At 36.6% G+C, this 20459-nt stretch overlaps 1 protein-coding gene across 1 annotated transcript in view; it reads left to right on the plus strand.

The window, feature by feature from the left end:
- The first annotated feature begins 4349 nt into the window (after nt 1–4349).
- The window catches only part of LOC121413747 (guanine nucleotide exchange protein smcr8a-like), a 46795-nt gene continuing 30685 nt past the window's right edge, over nt 4350–20459 (plus strand). The window contains exons 1-3 of the mRNA XM_041606675.1: nt 4350–4542; nt 5899–6172; nt 18714–18814. Coding sequence (XP_041462609.1) covers nt 5945–6172; nt 18714–18814 — 329 coding nt within the window. The 5' untranslated portion in view covers nt 4350–4542; nt 5899–5944. The remainder of the gene's footprint in view (nt 4543–5898; nt 6173–18713; nt 18815–20459) is intronic.

The raw sequence follows: 20459 nt of genomic DNA on the forward strand, positions 1-20459 counted from the left end.
TTAATTAATATGTTTATTTTATACTCATTCATTTATTTATCTCCTATTATCTATCTATCTATCGTGGAAGAGCCGTGGTGTAGGCTGACTCTCGCCTTGTAAATAGATCGAGGGTCGTGTATTCGAATCCCACCGCGGTCTAGCGTCCTTTGGCAAGGCGTTAATCCACACTTTGCCAGACCCAGGTGCTAAATGGGTATACTTGGTAAGATGCGAAAGATATTTTTTGCCAGCGCCATAATGTGGCTGCAATGAATGCAAGGAATGCTCCCCAGGGAGTGGAAATTGTGCACTTTTCGTGCTTGATTGAAATGAATCCAATGACCGGGGTAATAATATGCTGTAACGCGCTTTGGGCCATTATGGGAAAAGCGCTTTATAAAAATTTGCTATTATTATTTACGTAAGTATTATTTATTTATAAGTTTTTTTTTAGTAGGGTGGCTCCATCAGTATTTTTTTACACGTCCTGCCACGCCTGACCCCCCCCTCCCTCCCCCGCTATGAAAAAAATGTCATGAATATGCACAAGTGAGGCATAGGCGGATCCAGCTTTTGGCGAAGGGGGGGGGGGGCGCACTGCCGAGCGGCGCACATATTTTTGCACTTCACCGGCGAAATAAAAGAAAATTTTGAAAAAGAAAAAGGGGTAATGCCTGACCCTGTCAAAACACGCACACGCACACACACACATGCATATATATATATATATATATATATATATATATATACAGTGCGTCCCAAAAAAAACTATACACTTTTGAAATGGCTGCCAATTAAAAACTGTAGCACATTGGAGGAAAAGACTTATAGTTATGGAAAGCCAATAAAGTCAACTTTCAAATGACACCAAAAAGTTGGAAAACTATTCAGGCTTGAGCGAGCACTGCCCACTGAAACAAAGGGTATGAAAAATAGGGTGGGCCGGAATTAGCCTTCCAATTTCTTTCAGGTTTTTTTTTTGGTACTTGCAAAGTTGTTTTTTTTTTGGTAAATTAAAGATCAGATGTGATCAGTTTGTTGTTTGTGAATATTTAACTCGTTATTAAATTGAAATTTAATGCATGGGTGATCATGAATTGCAATTTTTAGTGCAGCATCTTGTCTTTATTATGTGGATCTCAACAATGCGTTCACGACAGTCAGGAGAAGAGGGGGGTAATATGACTTAGGTAGGTAAAGTACGTTGATTGGAAAAAGGTCAACAGAACATTTAGCAACCCCTCCTCCATCTCTACCCCTTCCCCCCCCCCCCCCCCCACTTCTCTCCTCCTGAGAGACTAAGCTTGGCTAGGCTGGACAGGAATTAGCTTTACAGTTTTTTTTTTGAGATGTTAGTCCTTTGGAACTTACAAAGCTAAGGGTGTTATGCTATTTATGAGTGAGATAAGTAATGGTTTCTTCAGGCAATTTTCATGAGTTACTAAATTGAATTTTAATGCATGAGTGAACAGAAATTGTAATTTTAGTGTAGCATATTCATCTTGTGGACCTCAGAAGTGTGTTTGTGAGATTCAGAGTAATGTGATGGTACCTGTTACAAGCAAGAGGGTGAGATATGCTAAGACTTGGTTAAAAGGCCATTCCTCTTCTTTTTGTCCTTTTACAAATTAAAAGTCATATGTACCCTCCCCTCTCAACCTCCACCTCCATTTCCCAGCCCCCCTCTCTGTCTCACTTCCTGGATTGTAGCCTATTAAAAACTTAACTACCAAGTGACCGGTGGCTGATGGTCAGTTTTTTTATTGAATGGTTACCAAGAAATTTAATGATTATGATGATTAATGACGTAATTTATTGAAAAAAATGAATGTTTGATTGATCACATTGCCCATTGAATGAGTTGATTTACTGATAAATTGTTGATTAAATGATTGATAGGAAAAAGTTGATGCCCCAATTTAGAATTAATCATTAAATCAACATTGTGCTCTGGACTACACGCGTACATAACAATCGCCATCAGTCTCTTAACAGGATGGGAGGGCGGGAAAGAGGGAGGGGGCGGGGGCTGAATGTTCTGTTGACCCTTATTCCATCAACCTCCTTCTCCCACTTAAGTCCTATCTCACCCCCTATTCTCCCGACTCCCATGAACACATTGCTGAGATCCACATGATAAAGGTGAAATGCTGCCCAAAAAGAGATCCAAATGATAAAGTTGAAATGCTGCCCCCAAAGTGTAATTTATGTTCACTCATGCATTAAAGTTCAATTTAATAATTTAAAAGAATTGCTTAAGCAACCAAAACTGGTCACGGTTGATCATTAATTTATCACAACGCCCTTAACTTTGCAAGTCGGAAAGGATTTGGCTCTCAAAAACTGACATAAATTGGAAGGCTAATTCCAGCCCACCCTAGTTTTCATACCCTTTGTTTCAATGGGCAGTGCTCGCTCAAGCATGAATAGTTTTCCAACTTTTTGGTGTCATTTGAAAGTTGACTTTATTGGCTATCCATATATGTAAGTCTTTTTCCCCCAAATGCTACATTTTTTATTTGGCAGCCATTTCAAAAGTGTATAGTTTTTTTTGGGACGCACTGTATATATGACACATATCATATAGATATACATGACTCATGAGATAGAGACACATTATTTCACCGACAAATTAATGCGAGCGCGAAGCGCGAGCTGAAATTTTTAAAGTATACTGACCTGAAAACAGGAAAAAGGTGCCTGTTTAAGACTGTTTGTAGTAACTCATGAGGAGGATACATTTCTCACTACACAGATAATGCGAGTGCCGAGGGCAAGCTGAAATTTACTTATATTCTGACCAGAAAGCTTGATATTCTAAGCATTCTTGGTACCAATGATTAAGATGGGTATCTAAAAAAAATGCGAGCGCGAAGCGCGAGCTTAAAATTTTGATATTTCGATCTGAAAACATTACAGTTTAATGTACGTTTTAATAAAGAACAAGATTATATCCAACAAAAGATTATTGCAAATCGAAGCGGGAGTTCTTTTGATGTTCAGAACTAAAAACGGGACATTCTATTCACCTATTTAATCATGAAAAGTATGGGGTTTTGCTACAGAAATGATGCGAGCGCGAAGCGCGAGCTGAAAATTTTTATGTTCCAATCTGATAATTTGAGCACGATTTTTAATAAAGAACGAGTTGTGTAGCTCAATCTCGTTTGCTGATTTCTGTGTAACATTACCATCTTATTGTTTTTGCACATGCGGAATTATTGGGGGAGGGCAAAACGATCATTCTTGACCGCGGCGCCGATCTAGATTTGGTTAGCAATAGGCCCTTCTTCATTATTCTACCGGCGCTTATTTATTGAAATCAGGGGACGCTGGTCATTCTTGACCGGCGCCGATTTAAATTTAGGTGGCGCCGGTTAAGACAAAGGCAGCGCCGATTTGTCTTGACCGGCGCCGATTTAAACAAGTAGTACTGATTATTTTTACCGACGTTACGTAAGATTCAGGCAGCGGCAATCCATAGTCGACTGGCGCCGATCTAGAACCAGGGGGCGCCGATTATTCTTGACTGGCGCCGATTTTTAACCAGGTGGTGCTGATTATTCTTGACCAGCCCCGATTTAGATATAGGTGGCGCTGATTATCCTTGATCGGCGCCGGTTAAGAACTCAGGCAGCGCCGATTTTTCTTTACCGGCGCCGATTTATAACCAGATGACGCCGATTGTTCTTGTCCAGCGTCGATTTAGATTTAGGTGGCGCTAATTATCCTTGATCGGCGCCGGTTAAGACTCTGGCAGTGCCGATTTTTCTTGACTGGCGCCGATTTATAACTAAATAGCGCTGATTATTCTTGTCCGGCGCCGATTTAGATTAAGGTGGCGCTGATTATTCTTGATTGGCGCCAGTTATATGCAGGCAGCGCACTGCTACCGGCGAAGTTGTTGGGAAAAGGGTAGTTAAAAGAAAAAATAAGGAAGATGATATGATTACGCTTTGCTGGGGATAGTCTTTCCTTTACTGTTGCTAATGTTATATCAGTGTATAATTTTTTTTTAAGCAGCGCCTTTTCCCTTTCTTTCCTTTATTTTTAATTTTTCAAGCGGCGCCTTTTCTTTCTTTTACTTTTTTTTTATTTTCTTTATTTTGAACGGCGCCTTCGGCGCCGCTCAAATATTAGGGGGGGCGCGCGCACCCTGCGCACCCCCCCTGGATCCGCCGATGTGAGGGAATGGAAGGTGTTATATCCGTCATCCATTGCCTGGTATTACCCTCACGAAATGTGTACATGATTTTAAAATTGTCTGTCACCCCGGTTGGCCAAGATTCGCCCCTGCACAAATATGAACCGCCACTCAACCCAAAAGGTATCCGATATATATCAGAATAATACCTTAATAACATTTCCAGTGATCGTGAGTACGAGTGCAAGTGCGCGTGCAGCTAGCATGCAGTGCAGTCGTCGATGTGACTCCGATGAGATTCCGATTCTTGAGCGATTCTCACTCACATAATGAGAGGCAAAAGGGGTATTATTAGTGATTGGAGCATCTGGTGAAAATATAACTTGGACGCTAATCTTGAATTTATTGCTGGAAAGGTAAGTATTGAAAGTGAACATTTCAAGATGATGAGAATTTTTTACTGTTCTGTTTCCCTCGACCCCGGCCTGGTTTTGTCCGAGGTATCGTATTGACTGAGCTGTGGAGTGTGGTGGTGTGGGCGTTTTCTACTCTTGTCATGATCTTGTAATGACTCAATGGACTGGCAATGAAGCGCATGCTGCATGCTGTTGACTTGTTATAAATTTAATTGCTGCTGGCCCATCGGCAGTGTAACATATATTGTTTAAATCTTTAGAATGGGAAACAATCATTTGACAAATTGTATCATGCAAGTAGAGCTACAGAATATATCAATATACGGTATATTACGGATAGTATTAGGGTCTGAAAACAATGCTCACAGATTCAAAAGTTCAGGATGGCCCAACAATAACATGGCAGAATCTTTATCAATTCAATAAATTTAGTTCTTGTGCCATTTGGCAAAGAGTTTTTATAGTTTCTGAGCATAGTGGAGATGGGGTTAGTTGGAATGCGGGGTAAGTTGAAACATTGTAATTTTCTTTAACCCTTTAGCAATAATACAACATGTATTATTAATAGCAATAAACTATTGCATAAATTAATAGCAATAAATTGAGGGCAGTATTGCATAAATTTAATTTACAGGCGTTTAAGAAAATTACAAGGTAAATTCCAAGGTAAATTATTAATAGCAATAACTATTGCATAAATTAATAGTGCATAAATTGAGGGCAGTATTGCATAAATTTATTTTACAGGCATTTAAGAAAATTACAATGTATCAACTTACCCCGTGCTCCAACTAACCTCGATCTCCCCAATATACTGTATATCAAATGGTCTTGCTTTGCTATGCAATTTCATCTTCTATGATTGATTACATGAATGTAAGATATAAAAACAAATTTGGAGGCACTTTTCATCTCATACTTACACATATGATCTCACTACGTCATTGCGAAAAAAGTTATGACAGAGTCGGAGGTGTCAAATCTTTATTCAGGTTGTTGTCCCTGATCTTGACAAAGAGTGTTGCGTGAAATAGTTATAGCGGACAAATAGCTCACTATCTCTGATTTAGTGATAAAGTTAGACAAATAAAAGTTTGGAGAAACGGGCCGCAGATGCCAGATCACAACTTCATCTTCTTGTGATAAACCTTGACACCATATTCTGGGAGGAACCCCAATATATTTGGTGTTCATCTCATGCACTCATGGTGCTGAACACCATAGATTAGCACCAAGTTGGTAGGACTCCCTTGTTCATTCCATACTTCATCTCATGGTGCTAAACACCATGGATTAGCACCAAGCTGGTAGGACTTCCCAATAATATTTGGTGTTCATTTCAATTTCCTCATGCAGATTCCATACTTAATCTCCTGGTGCTGAACACCCTCAATTTAGCACCATGTTGGGAGGGATCCCCCAGGTGGCTCAGCTCTACAGCCAGTCTCCGGAGATGAACTACTTTGACGCTTCAAAGGACGAGGCTGCATTTGTCCGGTCCAGGCCACCCTTACCCAGTGACCTGGCCCAGAGCTACAGGCCTCCTAACCCTTGGCCTGTCAGTCCTACCTGCAACAAGGATTTCATTCTAGTCTGTGAGTTTTCGGAGCTTGAAGGACCAAAGCCACTGGTAAGAATAGTTTGCTTTATTTATTGGAGCCCTAAGTGTTTGGCTACATTCAATTTAGCCTGACTTGGGGGAGGGCAGGGGGGGGGGGTGCATGCATACCTGGGGAGTGTTTCATCAACATTTTTGTCCAACAAGTTGTCAGACCTGACAACTTTCCTTGATGTTGATTGGCTGAGAAGCACTGTTACTATGGCAACTGTTGGATAAAATGGAACTTGTCGGATAAAATGTCTGACAAGTCCTTTCATGAAACGCTCCCCAGATGTATTTCTTCTTTTATTGTTCAACTGCTTGTTCCTTTTATGAACTTTAATTATTATGGTTTTGTTATCATTCACGATAAAAATTGTTTTTAAAAGAGTAAAGTTACATGGATTGGAAAGGAAGACCTTATTTAAAGATAAATTCCAGTTCTAGTAATGATCTCAAAATGGCTTTTTACAGAATCTAATATAATGACAACCCAAGTGTCTGTTTGTATGAATGAAAAATATGTGCCAAAGGATTCTGGAAGAAATAGTGTAATTGCTGAGAAATAAGCAAAGTAAGCGCGGATTCGGTCACTTCCGTTCTTTATTCCAGCAATAATGATAATAATACACTGTCCCACGTGTGCCCATCTGTGTTGGTGATCTTCAGTGTGAACATTTTTCAGTATAGATTTCAAGATTTCACAAAGTTCAGTTTATGTAACTGTACCAGATCTTGATTCTCAATGATATGCTGACAATTAAGCCTGGTTTTACAGACTTTCTCACGAGATCAGTGTTTACTGCAACTACTGGCATTTCTCTTTAATATATATTTTCACTTCCGGGCATCCATGTTACTTGATATTGCATGTACATGTACTTGTTTTTATGTGTTCATTGATTATTCCCCCAACTAAAAATCCTCATTGTAGAGTTGATGGTCAAAGATTTATTGATTCTTGGAATTTCTCTTTTTCAAATGCATTAACTACATTGTAGGCATTAGTATTGAAAAAGGTTGAACATCATATTCCACCACTCAACCTTTTGTACATGTACGTCCGACCCCCATTTTTTCAAGTCTTACTGAACTTCATAATCAGACCTAGTCATGGTCATTTAAGAGCATAGGGCCTACAGACTGTCAAAAGAACAAGAAATCAGAAACAAAAAAAAATCATGAAGGTCCCACATGTAGGGGGTCACACATACATATTTTATGAAATACATATTAAAGAATTTAACAGATACTGTGTTGGCTCTGATATTTTATGGATTGAAGTATTAACTTTGCTCTCTATAAATTACCTATAATACATGTTGGTACAGTACCTGTGTAAATAAATGATTCTTTATGATGCGGGGACCTGGTAAAATTATCAATAAAATGTGCCCTGTGTTCTAGCTAGACCCCATTTTTGCGGTGGTCCCTATTTCATGGCATTACATTGTTTTTTTTCCAGGCAGTTTAGTGGTCTTGGAGTCAAAAGTTAAGGAAAATCAATGTACAATCCCACAATAGCAAATCTATCTAAACTAATATTTATCAGGGTGTTACATGAACATTTGCCCGATTGTCCGGGGCAAGTAAAAATGAGAGTCCGGCAAGTGTTATGAAGTAAAGACCTAACTACTTCTTGGAATTAGGCAAGCAAAATTCACACAGTGTAAAAAAGCAAAATTCTCACAGGAGAATGACCAAAATAAGGATCGATGTGATATGATATTGACCCTTATTTTGGTCTTGGCAGGCAAGATAAAAGCACTTTGGAAATAGAAATACAATAAGGTACACATAGATCACTTCATGTCAAAAGAGAAAAAAGGTCAACGGTTTATAAAACTGCAAAACTTTCTTTTGAAGAGGTAAAACTTTTTTCAAGGGTTTTTTGGGGCAAGTGAAATAGATTTTTGGGCAAATATATTCCAACTATTGAAAATTTACTTGCCCGACTGGGCAAGCACTTCTAAAAAATTATGTAGCACCCTCTTTTTCAAATATATTTATTGTGAATTATGCAAATAAACCAAATTAAAGATGGACATTGACGGAAGTGCAATTCTTCTTTGCAAGGAGTTGTGTTTGATAAACTTTTCATTTGAAATAAGTGGTGGACGGAAACAGTGTTTTTCATGATGAGACGTGGTCAGAAATCTTCCGTGCTGGTTGGGCCTGACGACTGCTGTCCACTTTAGCTATAACACTACAATTATAAAATCACAGGTAGATGTGCGCGCTGTGCACATCACAGCGCGCAGTTAGACAGAGAAAAGGGAACTTTTTTGCACCTGTTTTGGTTCTCAAAAATCTATGTTTTGCTTCCAGAATTCAGTATACTTGTAGTCATCTTGTCAGTTTACCGAAAATGGTGTTCGGAAGTGAATTTCAGCGTAGATCCAATATTGACACTGTTAACTCACCAACAACTGAAATCATTGTCCAGTTACATGTAGTTGAAGAAATGAAAAAAAAAAGAAATCAGTGGACGATGAGATGACCAACACAGAACTTGAAGTTAAAGCATGTGAAAAAAAGTGCATGCAAAGCACATTACATGTATGTACACACACTGAGCATAGCCTGGCAAGAGTCAAACCAGATTCTAAAGAAATGCCCCTTTTTCGGTGTTTCATGTTTGTGATTTGAATGTTTGTTTTCACTTTTGACCAAATGCAATCATGATTAGCTGCAGAATCATGATTTGAATCATGATTCTAGGTAAAAAAGTGGCACATACACAAAGTGCACCCATATATAGTGATCTCCACCTTCAAATGCTCATAACTTTCTTTCTGCTTTACATGTAGGTGATTTTCAAACGTGAGTGACACGACAATCGGAGAGGTTTAAGGGCTCATATCTTAAAACTTTCAGGTTATGAATCATTCATGACTACTATATTATATACAATGTAGGACTGGCATGGGCCACTACGAGTTTGATTTGAATTCAACAATTCGTTTAGTAGATATGATTAAAAAACGGTGCGTGAGTGACACAACAAATTTTGGACATGGGTTTCTGACCACTAACACATATGGTTGGATTCGTGCCCAAGTAGTTGTCATGGAGTACTGTGAGTACCAGTAAATGGACATAAATAGTGTACCTATCTAACACATATAGTCAAAATCAATCAAACCTTCTCTATGGAAAATGGTACCCTCCTATATACCGTGAGTGACACGACATCCAAAACGTGAGTGACACGACAAGTGCAAAAATACAACATTTATCTCAACATTGAAAGTATTTTTTGCATGATGTAGAAGAGTAAAATACCATTAACCAAAAAACAAGCTTAATAACATAATAACTGCTTTCTTTAAAGTTCATAATATGTCATCCTGATGTTTTATTCTTGGTTTATTGTCATATTTGCCCATCAACTCACATTCCCTATACCATACCACATTGTGGTATGCTATACCACTCTCCTCTGTAGAGGAGGAGGGGGCACTTGAAGGAGGTGTTATGAGGTCTTGGCATTTACATCAACTCAAACATTATTTTTGTGGCCTGATATCATTCAAAACTTTAACTCTTTCTCCCTATCTGTATATGAAAGTTTACAGGTTTATACAATTCAGCATCCACAACGGATGGAATAATTTTTCCTTGTAAGAAAGGTATTCTCAATAGTCACTCACATCATCTGGCATGGTCTGGTAGCCAATGATGTCATGTATGACTCCTTTTTCTTGAAATATTGGATTACAATATTATCCTCCTTTAATATTTTAGGCATTGTCCAAATAGGACATGGCAGTTTCAATAGGTGGTTTCAAACCGCCTCGATCACAAGAATCCCCGTTAAATTACGAGAACTTTTTAAGGCTAAAAAATACCCGTTAATTATTCCTGCATTCACACCGCCCCGAAACACATCCTTCGGGATAAGTTCCCGCAGTTACGAGCATGCGCAGTGTGGTCTGATAAGCAGGCAAGGCGGGAGATTCAAAATCACTAGCCCAGCAGCCACCCACGCCGCCGCGCCCAACGACACGCTGGGATAAAAGTTCCCGTAATTTGCTTTCACATCGCCAAAATACCTGCGACCTTGGAAAAATCCCCACGAAAGTTCTCGTAATTTCGCCAAGTACCTACTATTTAGCGGGTATTTTCTTTCGGGGAAATTTCCCGATCAGAGAATACCTGGAACTGGCGAACTTCGAGGCGGTCTGAAACCACCTAATGTCTTTTTTGGTACCAAACCACAATCACGTTGCTGCACACTTCAGATGGACTATCAGCAAATCCTTGAGAAACTTGGGAATTCAACTCAACAAGCATAGGTTTTCTCCTGAACACTGCTTGTATGTGGACCCTCCCAAGGCAGTACATGTAGGCACTGTATCAAAATTCAGAGCTTTGCTTTTAGCTGGAATCTTGTAAGCACCTTTTCATTGCTAATTATTTGATCATATACCATACCACGGGAATCCAGGGAAAGCCACAAGGTGAAAGACGCAGTCAGTACCTTAATTCTTGCAGTCTGCTACTATTACATAACAACTACAAGTCATTAGCCTTTCCTTTTCTAAGCCCTTGGATGTCACACTAAAATCCAATTCAGCATCCCAACCAGGCTCCCTTTTTACCTCAATAGCTTTTTCCCCTCGAGGTCCAGCTCTGTTCTTATCAGGGTACCCCCCCCCAAAAAAAAAAAATTGATCTACTGGTACATGGCAACCCATCCAAAGTTGCTCAAATCAAAATGCGGTCTCGATTGGGACTTGTTGGGACCTACATGAACCATTTTGTTGTAATGAATATCTGTAAATGCAAATCTGCTCTGAACACACATCGGCACGCTTACGGTAGTTTGCTGTTCAGACCCTACATGTAGTTAATCACTAGCGGTATGAATGGTGGCCGAACAAATAATGATTTTGAACTTGGCATGTAGCTGCTTCAAGCAATATCCAAAATGTTCTATCAAATCTCAGTACATTCTCACCTGAAATGTTTATGTTTTCTTGCAAATTTGTTTATTTCATGTCCTGGAATACAAGCTTTATGGCAAATGAAAAGGTTGATTTAATCAATCAGAAGGAAAAGAAAAATATTTTCTTTTCCGAATTTGAAAAAATGTTTGGTGTTCATGGTGATCTCTTATATCTCATGTACACTACTTTACCACTAAAATTTCTGCAAATTTCAAAAAAAGGATCCCTGACTTTTCTAGCTATGAGTATAACAAAGAAATAACATTGCTCAAAAGAAAGGTGAACTTTCTGCTCATTTCTGTAAATGGAGACAGAGAATGTTCGAGTAATACCTAGGTATGACTTGAACCATCACCAACCCTTTATGCATTGTAAATATGTCCATTGCTATAAAAGTATAGTGGTTTTTCTCTTGATACATTCCTAATTTTTTGTTGATTATGTTGTTATATTCTTAATCACAGTACATTCACCAAAATATGAATTAGGATCCGAGTCTTCACACCAATGGAAAATTGTCAGGATTTTTTAAACCAAGGCAACCACGGAGAGAGGAGAGAAAATAGATGAACTCAATGTCAAATTCAATATTTCCATAAAAAGGAGTAAAGTTAGGAAGATGGAGGAAATTATTAGCCTAAAATAGGCCTAAATGATGTCAGGAACAACATTTTGACTGTATCCCTGGTAAAACGCTTCAAAAATTACTGGATGTCCTTTTTATACACAATATAATACCGTGAGTGACACGACATTTTGTGAGTGACACGACATTGTGAGTGACACGACACAACTTTAACAGTTAATTTTAGCTTTACCTTAACACATTGGACCAAGTTACTTTATATACAATAAGGTACAGATAAACTGTATTTGCTCCAGTATTGGGATAAATTAATTTTCAGAATACACAGCTCTAGAAAACTTTTTGCATTTAAAACGTGAGTGACACGACAACCAGTTTTGAAAACTTCGAAACCCAATTTTTTTCAGAAAAACACTTCACAGAATTTTTTTTTGCTATTTAGGAGTTAGATACAATACACAGCTTGTATCTTGCCAACAAATGCGCTTCTAATACAAATTTTATATTGTGATAGGCAATATGTGAATTTTAATGCAAAAATCAACATTTTGTAACATTTAATTTCCCTTGCATAAAATTCACTGTATCTCAAGACATAATTAATAATTTTATGTAAATGAAATGGAAAAATATACTTTAAGATGTCTAGTTTCAAAAAACATTGAAGCCTAATGATTTCTAGCAAGTTTTAATTTTCACCCCCATGTCCACTTTTGTTTGAAAATGACCATGTACATGATATCCAATTGTACTCAAAGCTTTGTTGATCTCATTTGCTCCGAGGGTTTCATTCTCCTACAGGTAAGGATGGTATTGGGTTTAGAGTTGTCCAGAGTTCAGAAAAAAATTGTGAGAAAATGGTTTATACACTGTATCTGGTCGCATTTCATAAGTTGGATGTGTAAAAAGGGTGGCGTATGAATAATTTTCCACACGGTGTCATGGAAAAATTGTTGCTTCATCACTGCATCTTTACCAAATTTATTAAGTAAGATCTCATCTTGAAGCTAGAACTCTGGGCTAAATATATTACTATAAATCAGATCAATACAATATCAGGAACAAAAACTATAGCACAATAAGTTTAAAGTAACAGGGGTGGCAGAGCCGGTGTGATGTGGAGACGGTGGATGCGATGAATGATAGATTGTTAATTAAACTTAATTAACAACTTATAACATATAATAGGTAATATGACTGACAGTCTCATATTTCTAGGCAGTTTAAAAGCAAGGAACAACTAAATGATGTAAAAATTTGACAATTTTGAAAATATGCAGGAATGAAATACATGTGTACATGTATGTCAGCTCTTATCTGCAACCTAATCAATTAGTACACTGGAGAAATTTGGTTAATTATCTAATTTGTAAACTTAATTTCTAGTACAAAAGAAATCATTGCAACAAACATTACTACCCATGATGTAGTCATTTTGCCTAGCATATAAACAGTGACAGGCATTTTGGGGCCAAAAATGTGAAATTAAATATTGATAATTAATTAGTGTAATTGATATGCATACGATATAACAGATAATTATTCAATTTTTGTTACAGATTTTATTATTGATATTACAAGATTAAAATTGCAAAATACTTGGGTGATTCAATATTGCAGTAACTTTTGACACCATTTTATGTGCAGCAGGTCCAATTTGAGAACACATTCCAAAATTCATATTTACATTGACGCCTACATGTATATAATATGTACCTATTAATTAGTCATTTTAAGGAAAAAGGGTATTTACATGTAAGACTTCATTTTTTTTTTTGTTATTTACAGAATGGTAATGCTTATAACATATCAAAAAATATATTTTTTGACCATTTTTACCCTGTTCGCGAAATTGGACCACCTTATGACATGCTACCATCTGATTAAATGCGAAAGGAGGTAAATGTTCATTTAAAATTGTGATTTTCCAAAAAGTCATTTAAAAGTTGTGGTTGTTTGGTATCACTTCAGGTCCTTGAAATAGGAACATTTTTGTAAAGTGCTAGATCATACATGTAGATATGTTGACAATCTGATTATCATATGTTGTAAAATTGAAGCAAACAAGAAATCAACAAAAGTTTATCGAAAAGTACCAAGAAATTGAGGTTTATACGAAGATATACTGAATTTCCTTGATGGCCTTGTCTTTTTAAAACATGTTTTGTACCAAAGAGTTTGTTTTTTGTCTCACCTGCGAAGCAGAGTGAGACTATAGGTGCCGCTTTTCCGACGGCGTCAACATCAAATCTTAACCTGAAGTTAAGTTTTTAAAAATGACGTCATAACTTAGAAAGTATATAGACCTAGTTAATAAAACTTGGCCATAAGGTTAATCAAGTATTACTGAACATCCTATTAGAGTTTCATGTCACATGACCAAGGTCAAAGGTCATTTAGGGTCAATGAACTTAGACCATGTTGGAGGGATGAACATCAAAATCTTAACCTGAGGTTAAGTTTTTGAAATGTCATCATAACTTAGAAAATATATGGACCTAGTTCATGAAACTTGGACATAAGGTTAATCAAGTATCACTGAACATCCTGCACGAGTTTCACGTCACATGACCAAGGTCAAAGGTCATTTAGGGTCAATGAACTTTGGCTGAATTGCGGATATCTGTTGAATTCCCATCATAACTTTGAAAGTTTATGGATCTGATTCATGAAACTTGGACATAATAGTAATCAAGCATCACTGAACATTTTGTGCAAGTTTCAGGTCTCATGATTAAGGTCAAAGGTCATTTAGCGCCAATGAACTTTGGCCGAATTGGGGGTATCTGTTGAATTACCATCATAACTTTGAAAGTTTATTGGTCTAGTTCATTAAACTTGGATATTATAGTAATCAAGTATCTCTGAACATCCTGTGCGCATTTCAGGTCACATGACCAAGGTCAAAGGTCAATGAACTTTGGCCAAACTGGGTGTATCTGTTGAATTACCATCATAACTTTGAAAGTTTATGGATCTGATTCATGAAACTTGTACATAAGAGTAATCAAGTATCACTGAACATCCTGTGCGAGTTTCAGGTCACATGATCAAGGTCACAGGTCATGTAAGGTCAATGAACTTTGGCCATGTTGGGTTTTTTTTGTTGAATAACCATCATATCTCTGTAAGTTTATTGGACTAGTTCATAAAAAGTGGACATAATAGTAACCATGTATCACTGAACATCTTGTGCGAGTTAGAGTAGTATTCAAAGTCAGCACTGCTGCTATATTGAACCGTGTGGTGCAAGTGAGACGGCCAGAGGCATTCCACTTGTCTTACTTATTGCTTTTAGTCTGCAAGTACAGACTCATTTCTGACACTTCAACCAATATCAGGTCTAGAGTAAAGACTAGATGCCAAAGTCATCAGTTTGTGTCAAATATAGCCAGCCAAAACCAAGGGTCTGTCCCTGCAGACTCATTGTTGCCACTGAACTGTTGTTCTGTTTTGAGCCTTTTAAAGGAAACCAAAACCCAAGAAGAGAAGTAATCTTATTGGAAAGAGTAAAATGAGAGGAACAATTCAAAAAAAGTTTCATCAAAATCGGTTATGAAATAAGCAAGTTATGGGAGTTTGAAAACTCTTGTTGTAATTTCTATGGGCATCCTCAAATTGGCAAACGTGCTTCAAAATGGCTGATTTTGTGGACAACTCTCCGTTTGTTTTGTACACATATTTTCAGATTTTCCTCATTATCTTTCAAATTGCATCTTGCCTCCTTCTGAACACAACATTTGTCATGGGAAAATATAATCCAAACCATATACGTTGGGAGGAGATATTGTGAAATACATGTATGTAAAATATAGGGGGAAATCTGAAAATATGTGTACAAAAAAAATGGAGAGTTGTCCACAAAATCAACCAATTTGAAGCATGTTTGCCAATTTGAGGATCCACAAAGTAGGGGAAGGCGGGGTAAGTTGTGACAGTTTTTGCTTTTTGCATGTTATAATTGATATGATTAATAATCTTGTCGAAATAAGTACCTTGCTTTGAAATTTAATTCTTCTGAAATATTTTCCACCTATATATACCGTAACTTTCTACCCCCACACTGAAAGTCATCGTGACCTTTGAAAAAAACGATGTCAAATGGCTCAACTTGCCCCATATATGGGGTAAGTTTGAGCCACCTTCTGGGGTAAGTTGAGCCACAAAAACTATGTACAAAATGTACATATGAGGGGAGAACCAGCATGTCAATTTTTTTGTTTAAAGTCTTTTCACTTGCTAATTCTCTATAAATACATCCTTTGAAAGGAAAAGAGTAGTCATGTAAATTTGCTCCTTTCAGCCAGCATTTCAATCGATTTTTATGGTTTTTTTTGTATTTTAAGATACATTACCATATGAATTACCATGGCTCAACTTGCCCCATGCTGTTTGGCTCAACTTACCCCAGTCCGAACTTAGTGCAATAATTTTGTATCCACACATTTATTATGCATCCATCATATGAAAGACTATAACAAGAATGAAGATCCATTCCTGGACTAATAATGTTCTAATCATGTCTTTATTATATTTAAAGATGTGTGTGTTTATAAAGCACTTATCTATTTCACACACTTTTTTTACTTTTTTGGCTAAAATCCATATTTTCCCCTCTAAAAAACTACTTTTTGTTTCAAAGTTGAAAACAATGTGGTTGGGTTAAGGGTTATGCTATGGGTCATCAATACATGACACCACCACAATGTCTGACTCATTCATTATTGGCCTGGGGCTGGTGGCTCAACTTGCCCCTATGCTCAACTTACCCCGCCTTCCCCTACAACAAGACTTTTTTAATTGTCCATAACTTGCTTATTTCATAACCGATTTTGATGAAATTTTTTTAAAAATTGTTCCTCTCATTTTACTCTTTCCAATAAGATTGCTTCTTTTCTTGGGTTTTGGTTTCCTTTAAAGGCCTGGTCACACTGCCCGAGCGTTGTCGTGGAGCGGTAGGGAGAGGGGGTCTAATTTCGCTCACAAAATTGGGGAAAAATAGGAAAAAAAGCAAAAAAAAACAATCGAAATCGAAAATGGTGAACCGTAGCGAGCAGTGATGATTTTTTTCTCTCTGCTCCACGACCACTCCAGCAACGCTCCGGTGGTGTGACCAGGCCTTAAACTTAAGTTTTATAGACTCTGTTCAAATGAGGGATGTTTGAAAGTACTCCATGGATCCATAGATGAAATTATTTCTTTTGAATGGTTTATTAAAGAAAGATTCATTAAAGACCATCTCAGCCCAGCAACAAGTTCATAAAAGAGAAATTTAAAGCAAGCATAACACTGAAAATTTCATCAAAGGGAATCACTTGTAATTTGCTTAATTTCACAAAATAGATTATAAAACACTTAATGTATAAAAAATGGGCAGAATTGCAAAGGAAGGGCTTGATTTTCTCTCTCTTTTGTAAGACATTGTAATGCTTACCAGTAACACCAGCAAATCTGAGTCCAGTGGCCCGTAATATAAAACATTAGGATTGGTTGTGGAGTTAATTTCTGGAATTTATTGAATTGCAATACCAACTTCGATTAAAAAAGGTCTCATTATTGTCAAATCTACAAAAAATGATTAATCAAACATACATGTACAGAAAGAGAGAGTAATAGCATGATGAAATTCATCAACTCTCTTTTTATCACTGTGTTGTGCTATGCATGTACATGTAGGACCGATACCGTACTGTTTTGGGCATTAAAAACAAGCAAATTTTAAAATGTCATAACTTCCTTTATTATTCATTCGAATCTGATGAAATATAATTTGCTAGTTTGATATACATGTGTAATTTCTCTTTTCATTTAAACAACTTTTTTTTTGCAGGGTGGACTTAATTTGTATTTTTTTTCACACAAATTATCTATTGTAGTTTTGTACCATATTCTGTATTGGCTAGCCTGTATGCATTATTAGTGTACATTTATTAAAGCACAGTGTACATCCTCATGTAGAGTCCAATTGTGGAGTAATGGAATTCATTAAAGCATGATGAATAATTGAAAAAAAATCCCATTAATTTGTAATTAATCATAAATAACTTATAACCACTAGACTAATGGGTAGTTGAGAGCAATTGGAATGTTCAGCAAAGTATGTAGGTTAGTCTGCCATTTCAGACCTCAGGAGTAATAATTGTAAAGATCGGAACAAACATTTGGAATTAACAAAAAATGTAAAAATATTTTGCTGATGGTGTCGAAAACTTTCAATTTTTTACAGTGTACATGTACAATGTACATGTAGGCCTATAATTGCAAAAGTTGCACTTTTGGTCTCATATTCTTTTTAATATACATGTATATTATGGCCCGGTTCTACATACATTTGTACATGTACATGTAGCCTACATAGTGTCAGACTTCAATTAAATTATGTTCATTCAATCATTGGGCCTTGTTAAATTAATTCCATTCCAAATTTCAGATGTCAGGTTTTTCAATATGCCCCTCAGAGATACATGTTATGTACCATAAGAATTCATAAGCATAGGTCCATGGTATATTAAAGAAATGCAAAATCTGTATTTTGTTCTTGTTGTCACACTTCGATATAGTAGTTCCCAAATTGCGCCAAGTCCAGGTCACATCCACAGTAGCATATGTAGGGGGGGGGGGATTTCAATCCCTCCCCCCTTGAAATTTTTTTTTGCTTGTAAGTTGTCGAATTTTTTGAGGTACGAAATGACATAAAATTTTGGTTTAAGACTTTTCTTTGGGGGGGGGGGAGGGGTAGGAAACAATGTAAAGTTTGTGGGGAAGACTTTTTTTTTTGGGGGGGTTGTCAACATTTTATTCAGCTTGAACCCCCCTAAAATCCTGCGTTCACTACCGCACATACCGGTAGCTACATACTTACTGTGTATGAAGGGCTCTATTAAAGTGTAAATACTGTTCAGAGTCTTTCCCCCTGGACCGCTTCTTAAATGTCTGCATAGGATGCGGAAAAAAGAAATTCACTTTGAAGCCACACCACGTTCTTGTGCAAATTTTTTTTCTGATGTCTACAATACCTTTCTCTTCCTCACAGATAACAATACCAAAAGATGGGGGCAGCAGCTTCGACAAGAACATGTACGCTGTCAAGATCATGGCCGTGGATTATAACGCAACCAACTATGCTAGAACAACGTAAGAATTGAATACACATTCTTTTGTGTTTCTTAGAGAATAAGAACACAGCATTGTGTGCGATGATGCATTTTACAGTAATGAGGGAGGATATGCAAGGTAGATTTTCTCTTTCTTTTTTTTATCAAGATGATTGTTCATATTAATTGAAGACTCTGTTTTTAATAGACTACATGTAGATTCTTCAATTGTAAACTGAAATATGCCCTTCACAGTTACTCTGCAGTTTGAGTTTGAACAATCATGAAAGAAAAACAAATTTGAGAAAAATTGGATACCCGGTCTCGGTCTCATGGGAAGACTCAAGGCCCATTTAACTTGTTATAATAACAAATTTGCAATAATAGTTTAAAGCTACTGAAATCATTCAATTTTATTGGCTGATCGATAGTAAACTTGTTATATAATTTATGTACCGGTATTTGTTATTATATACATGTAAAGTCTTTATAATTGAGATCTTGGTTATTCATCTCTCTGGGTTTGTTTTCCATTAAATACACTGTCACAGGTTAATGTACTTTATGATCATCTCGAACAATCCCAATATTTCCTTTGTGAACAAAATGGTGAGAATATTTACATGGTGTATATGGACAGAGATGTTATATGCACTTGCTACAGTGTATACATGTACTGTATGTACATGTATGTACAGAATATCCCTATTGCCAGTCCATTTGACTGCTGAGACCATTAGCAATCATAATGATAATCACTTTCAAGTGGAGCTCGCGGAAAGAGCAGTACTGGTCCCTAATTATGCACAATTCTGTTCCTAGTACCCTTAAATAATATGCAAGGAATATGAAGAGATGTGTTATCCAGAGAGAAAGATTTTTTATTTATATTTTTGTTAATTATATGGAAAATACAGACCAAGCAAATCCTAAAAATAAAACTTGGGATTGTTTGTTACATGTACATGTACATATGCAGTTTATTTTATTCATTTATTTACTTTTTTTGTTGTTGAATGCAGAATGTAAATATACCTTACTGTTGAAAGTACTTACATCTGGCATGTGTTTGCACCTATTGTACATGTACATGTACATGTTGTAGGCTGACTTGGGACTAGCATTTTTTGTCTTTGGAAAGTTCTGGAGCAAATTGTAATATTGTATTCAGTTTAAAGTTTTTAAGAAACATTTGCTTCAAACAGATTTTATGTATGGACATGAACATGTAGTTCAGATCACATTTGCCTTTATATTATAATAAAGCAATGTTTCATCGATCGTAAAAATAATTCTTTTTCGAAACAAGTGTAAAATGCTGAAGAGAGTGTGTTTTGTAATTGATAGAAAATGCGATTGGATATTAGAGTTTTTTTTGGGTTTTTTTAAACGTTTTTATTAAGTATAACCATCTCATACACATATCACTAACAAGTTTAATAACAGTATAAAATAACAATGTACAGTATGGATAAGTTACATTTTGATAAAAAAAATACATACAAAACCAACAAAAGGAAAAGAATTGAAACATAGAAAAGCAATACAGGTCTGTTCGTCTACATTACCCAAAATCTAATAGATTCCATTTTTTAACAAATCTATACATAGAAGTGTCCCTATAAGCAATACATTTTTCTGTTTGGTACACTTGTTTTAATTTACTAATAAACAAGTCAAAACAA

This window comes from Lytechinus variegatus, chromosome 4 (assembly GCF_018143015.1).
Source record: "Lytechinus variegatus isolate NC3 chromosome 4, Lvar_3.0, whole genome shotgun sequence".
Taxonomy (NCBI): domain Eukaryota; kingdom Metazoa; phylum Echinodermata; class Echinoidea; order Temnopleuroida; family Toxopneustidae; genus Lytechinus; species Lytechinus variegatus.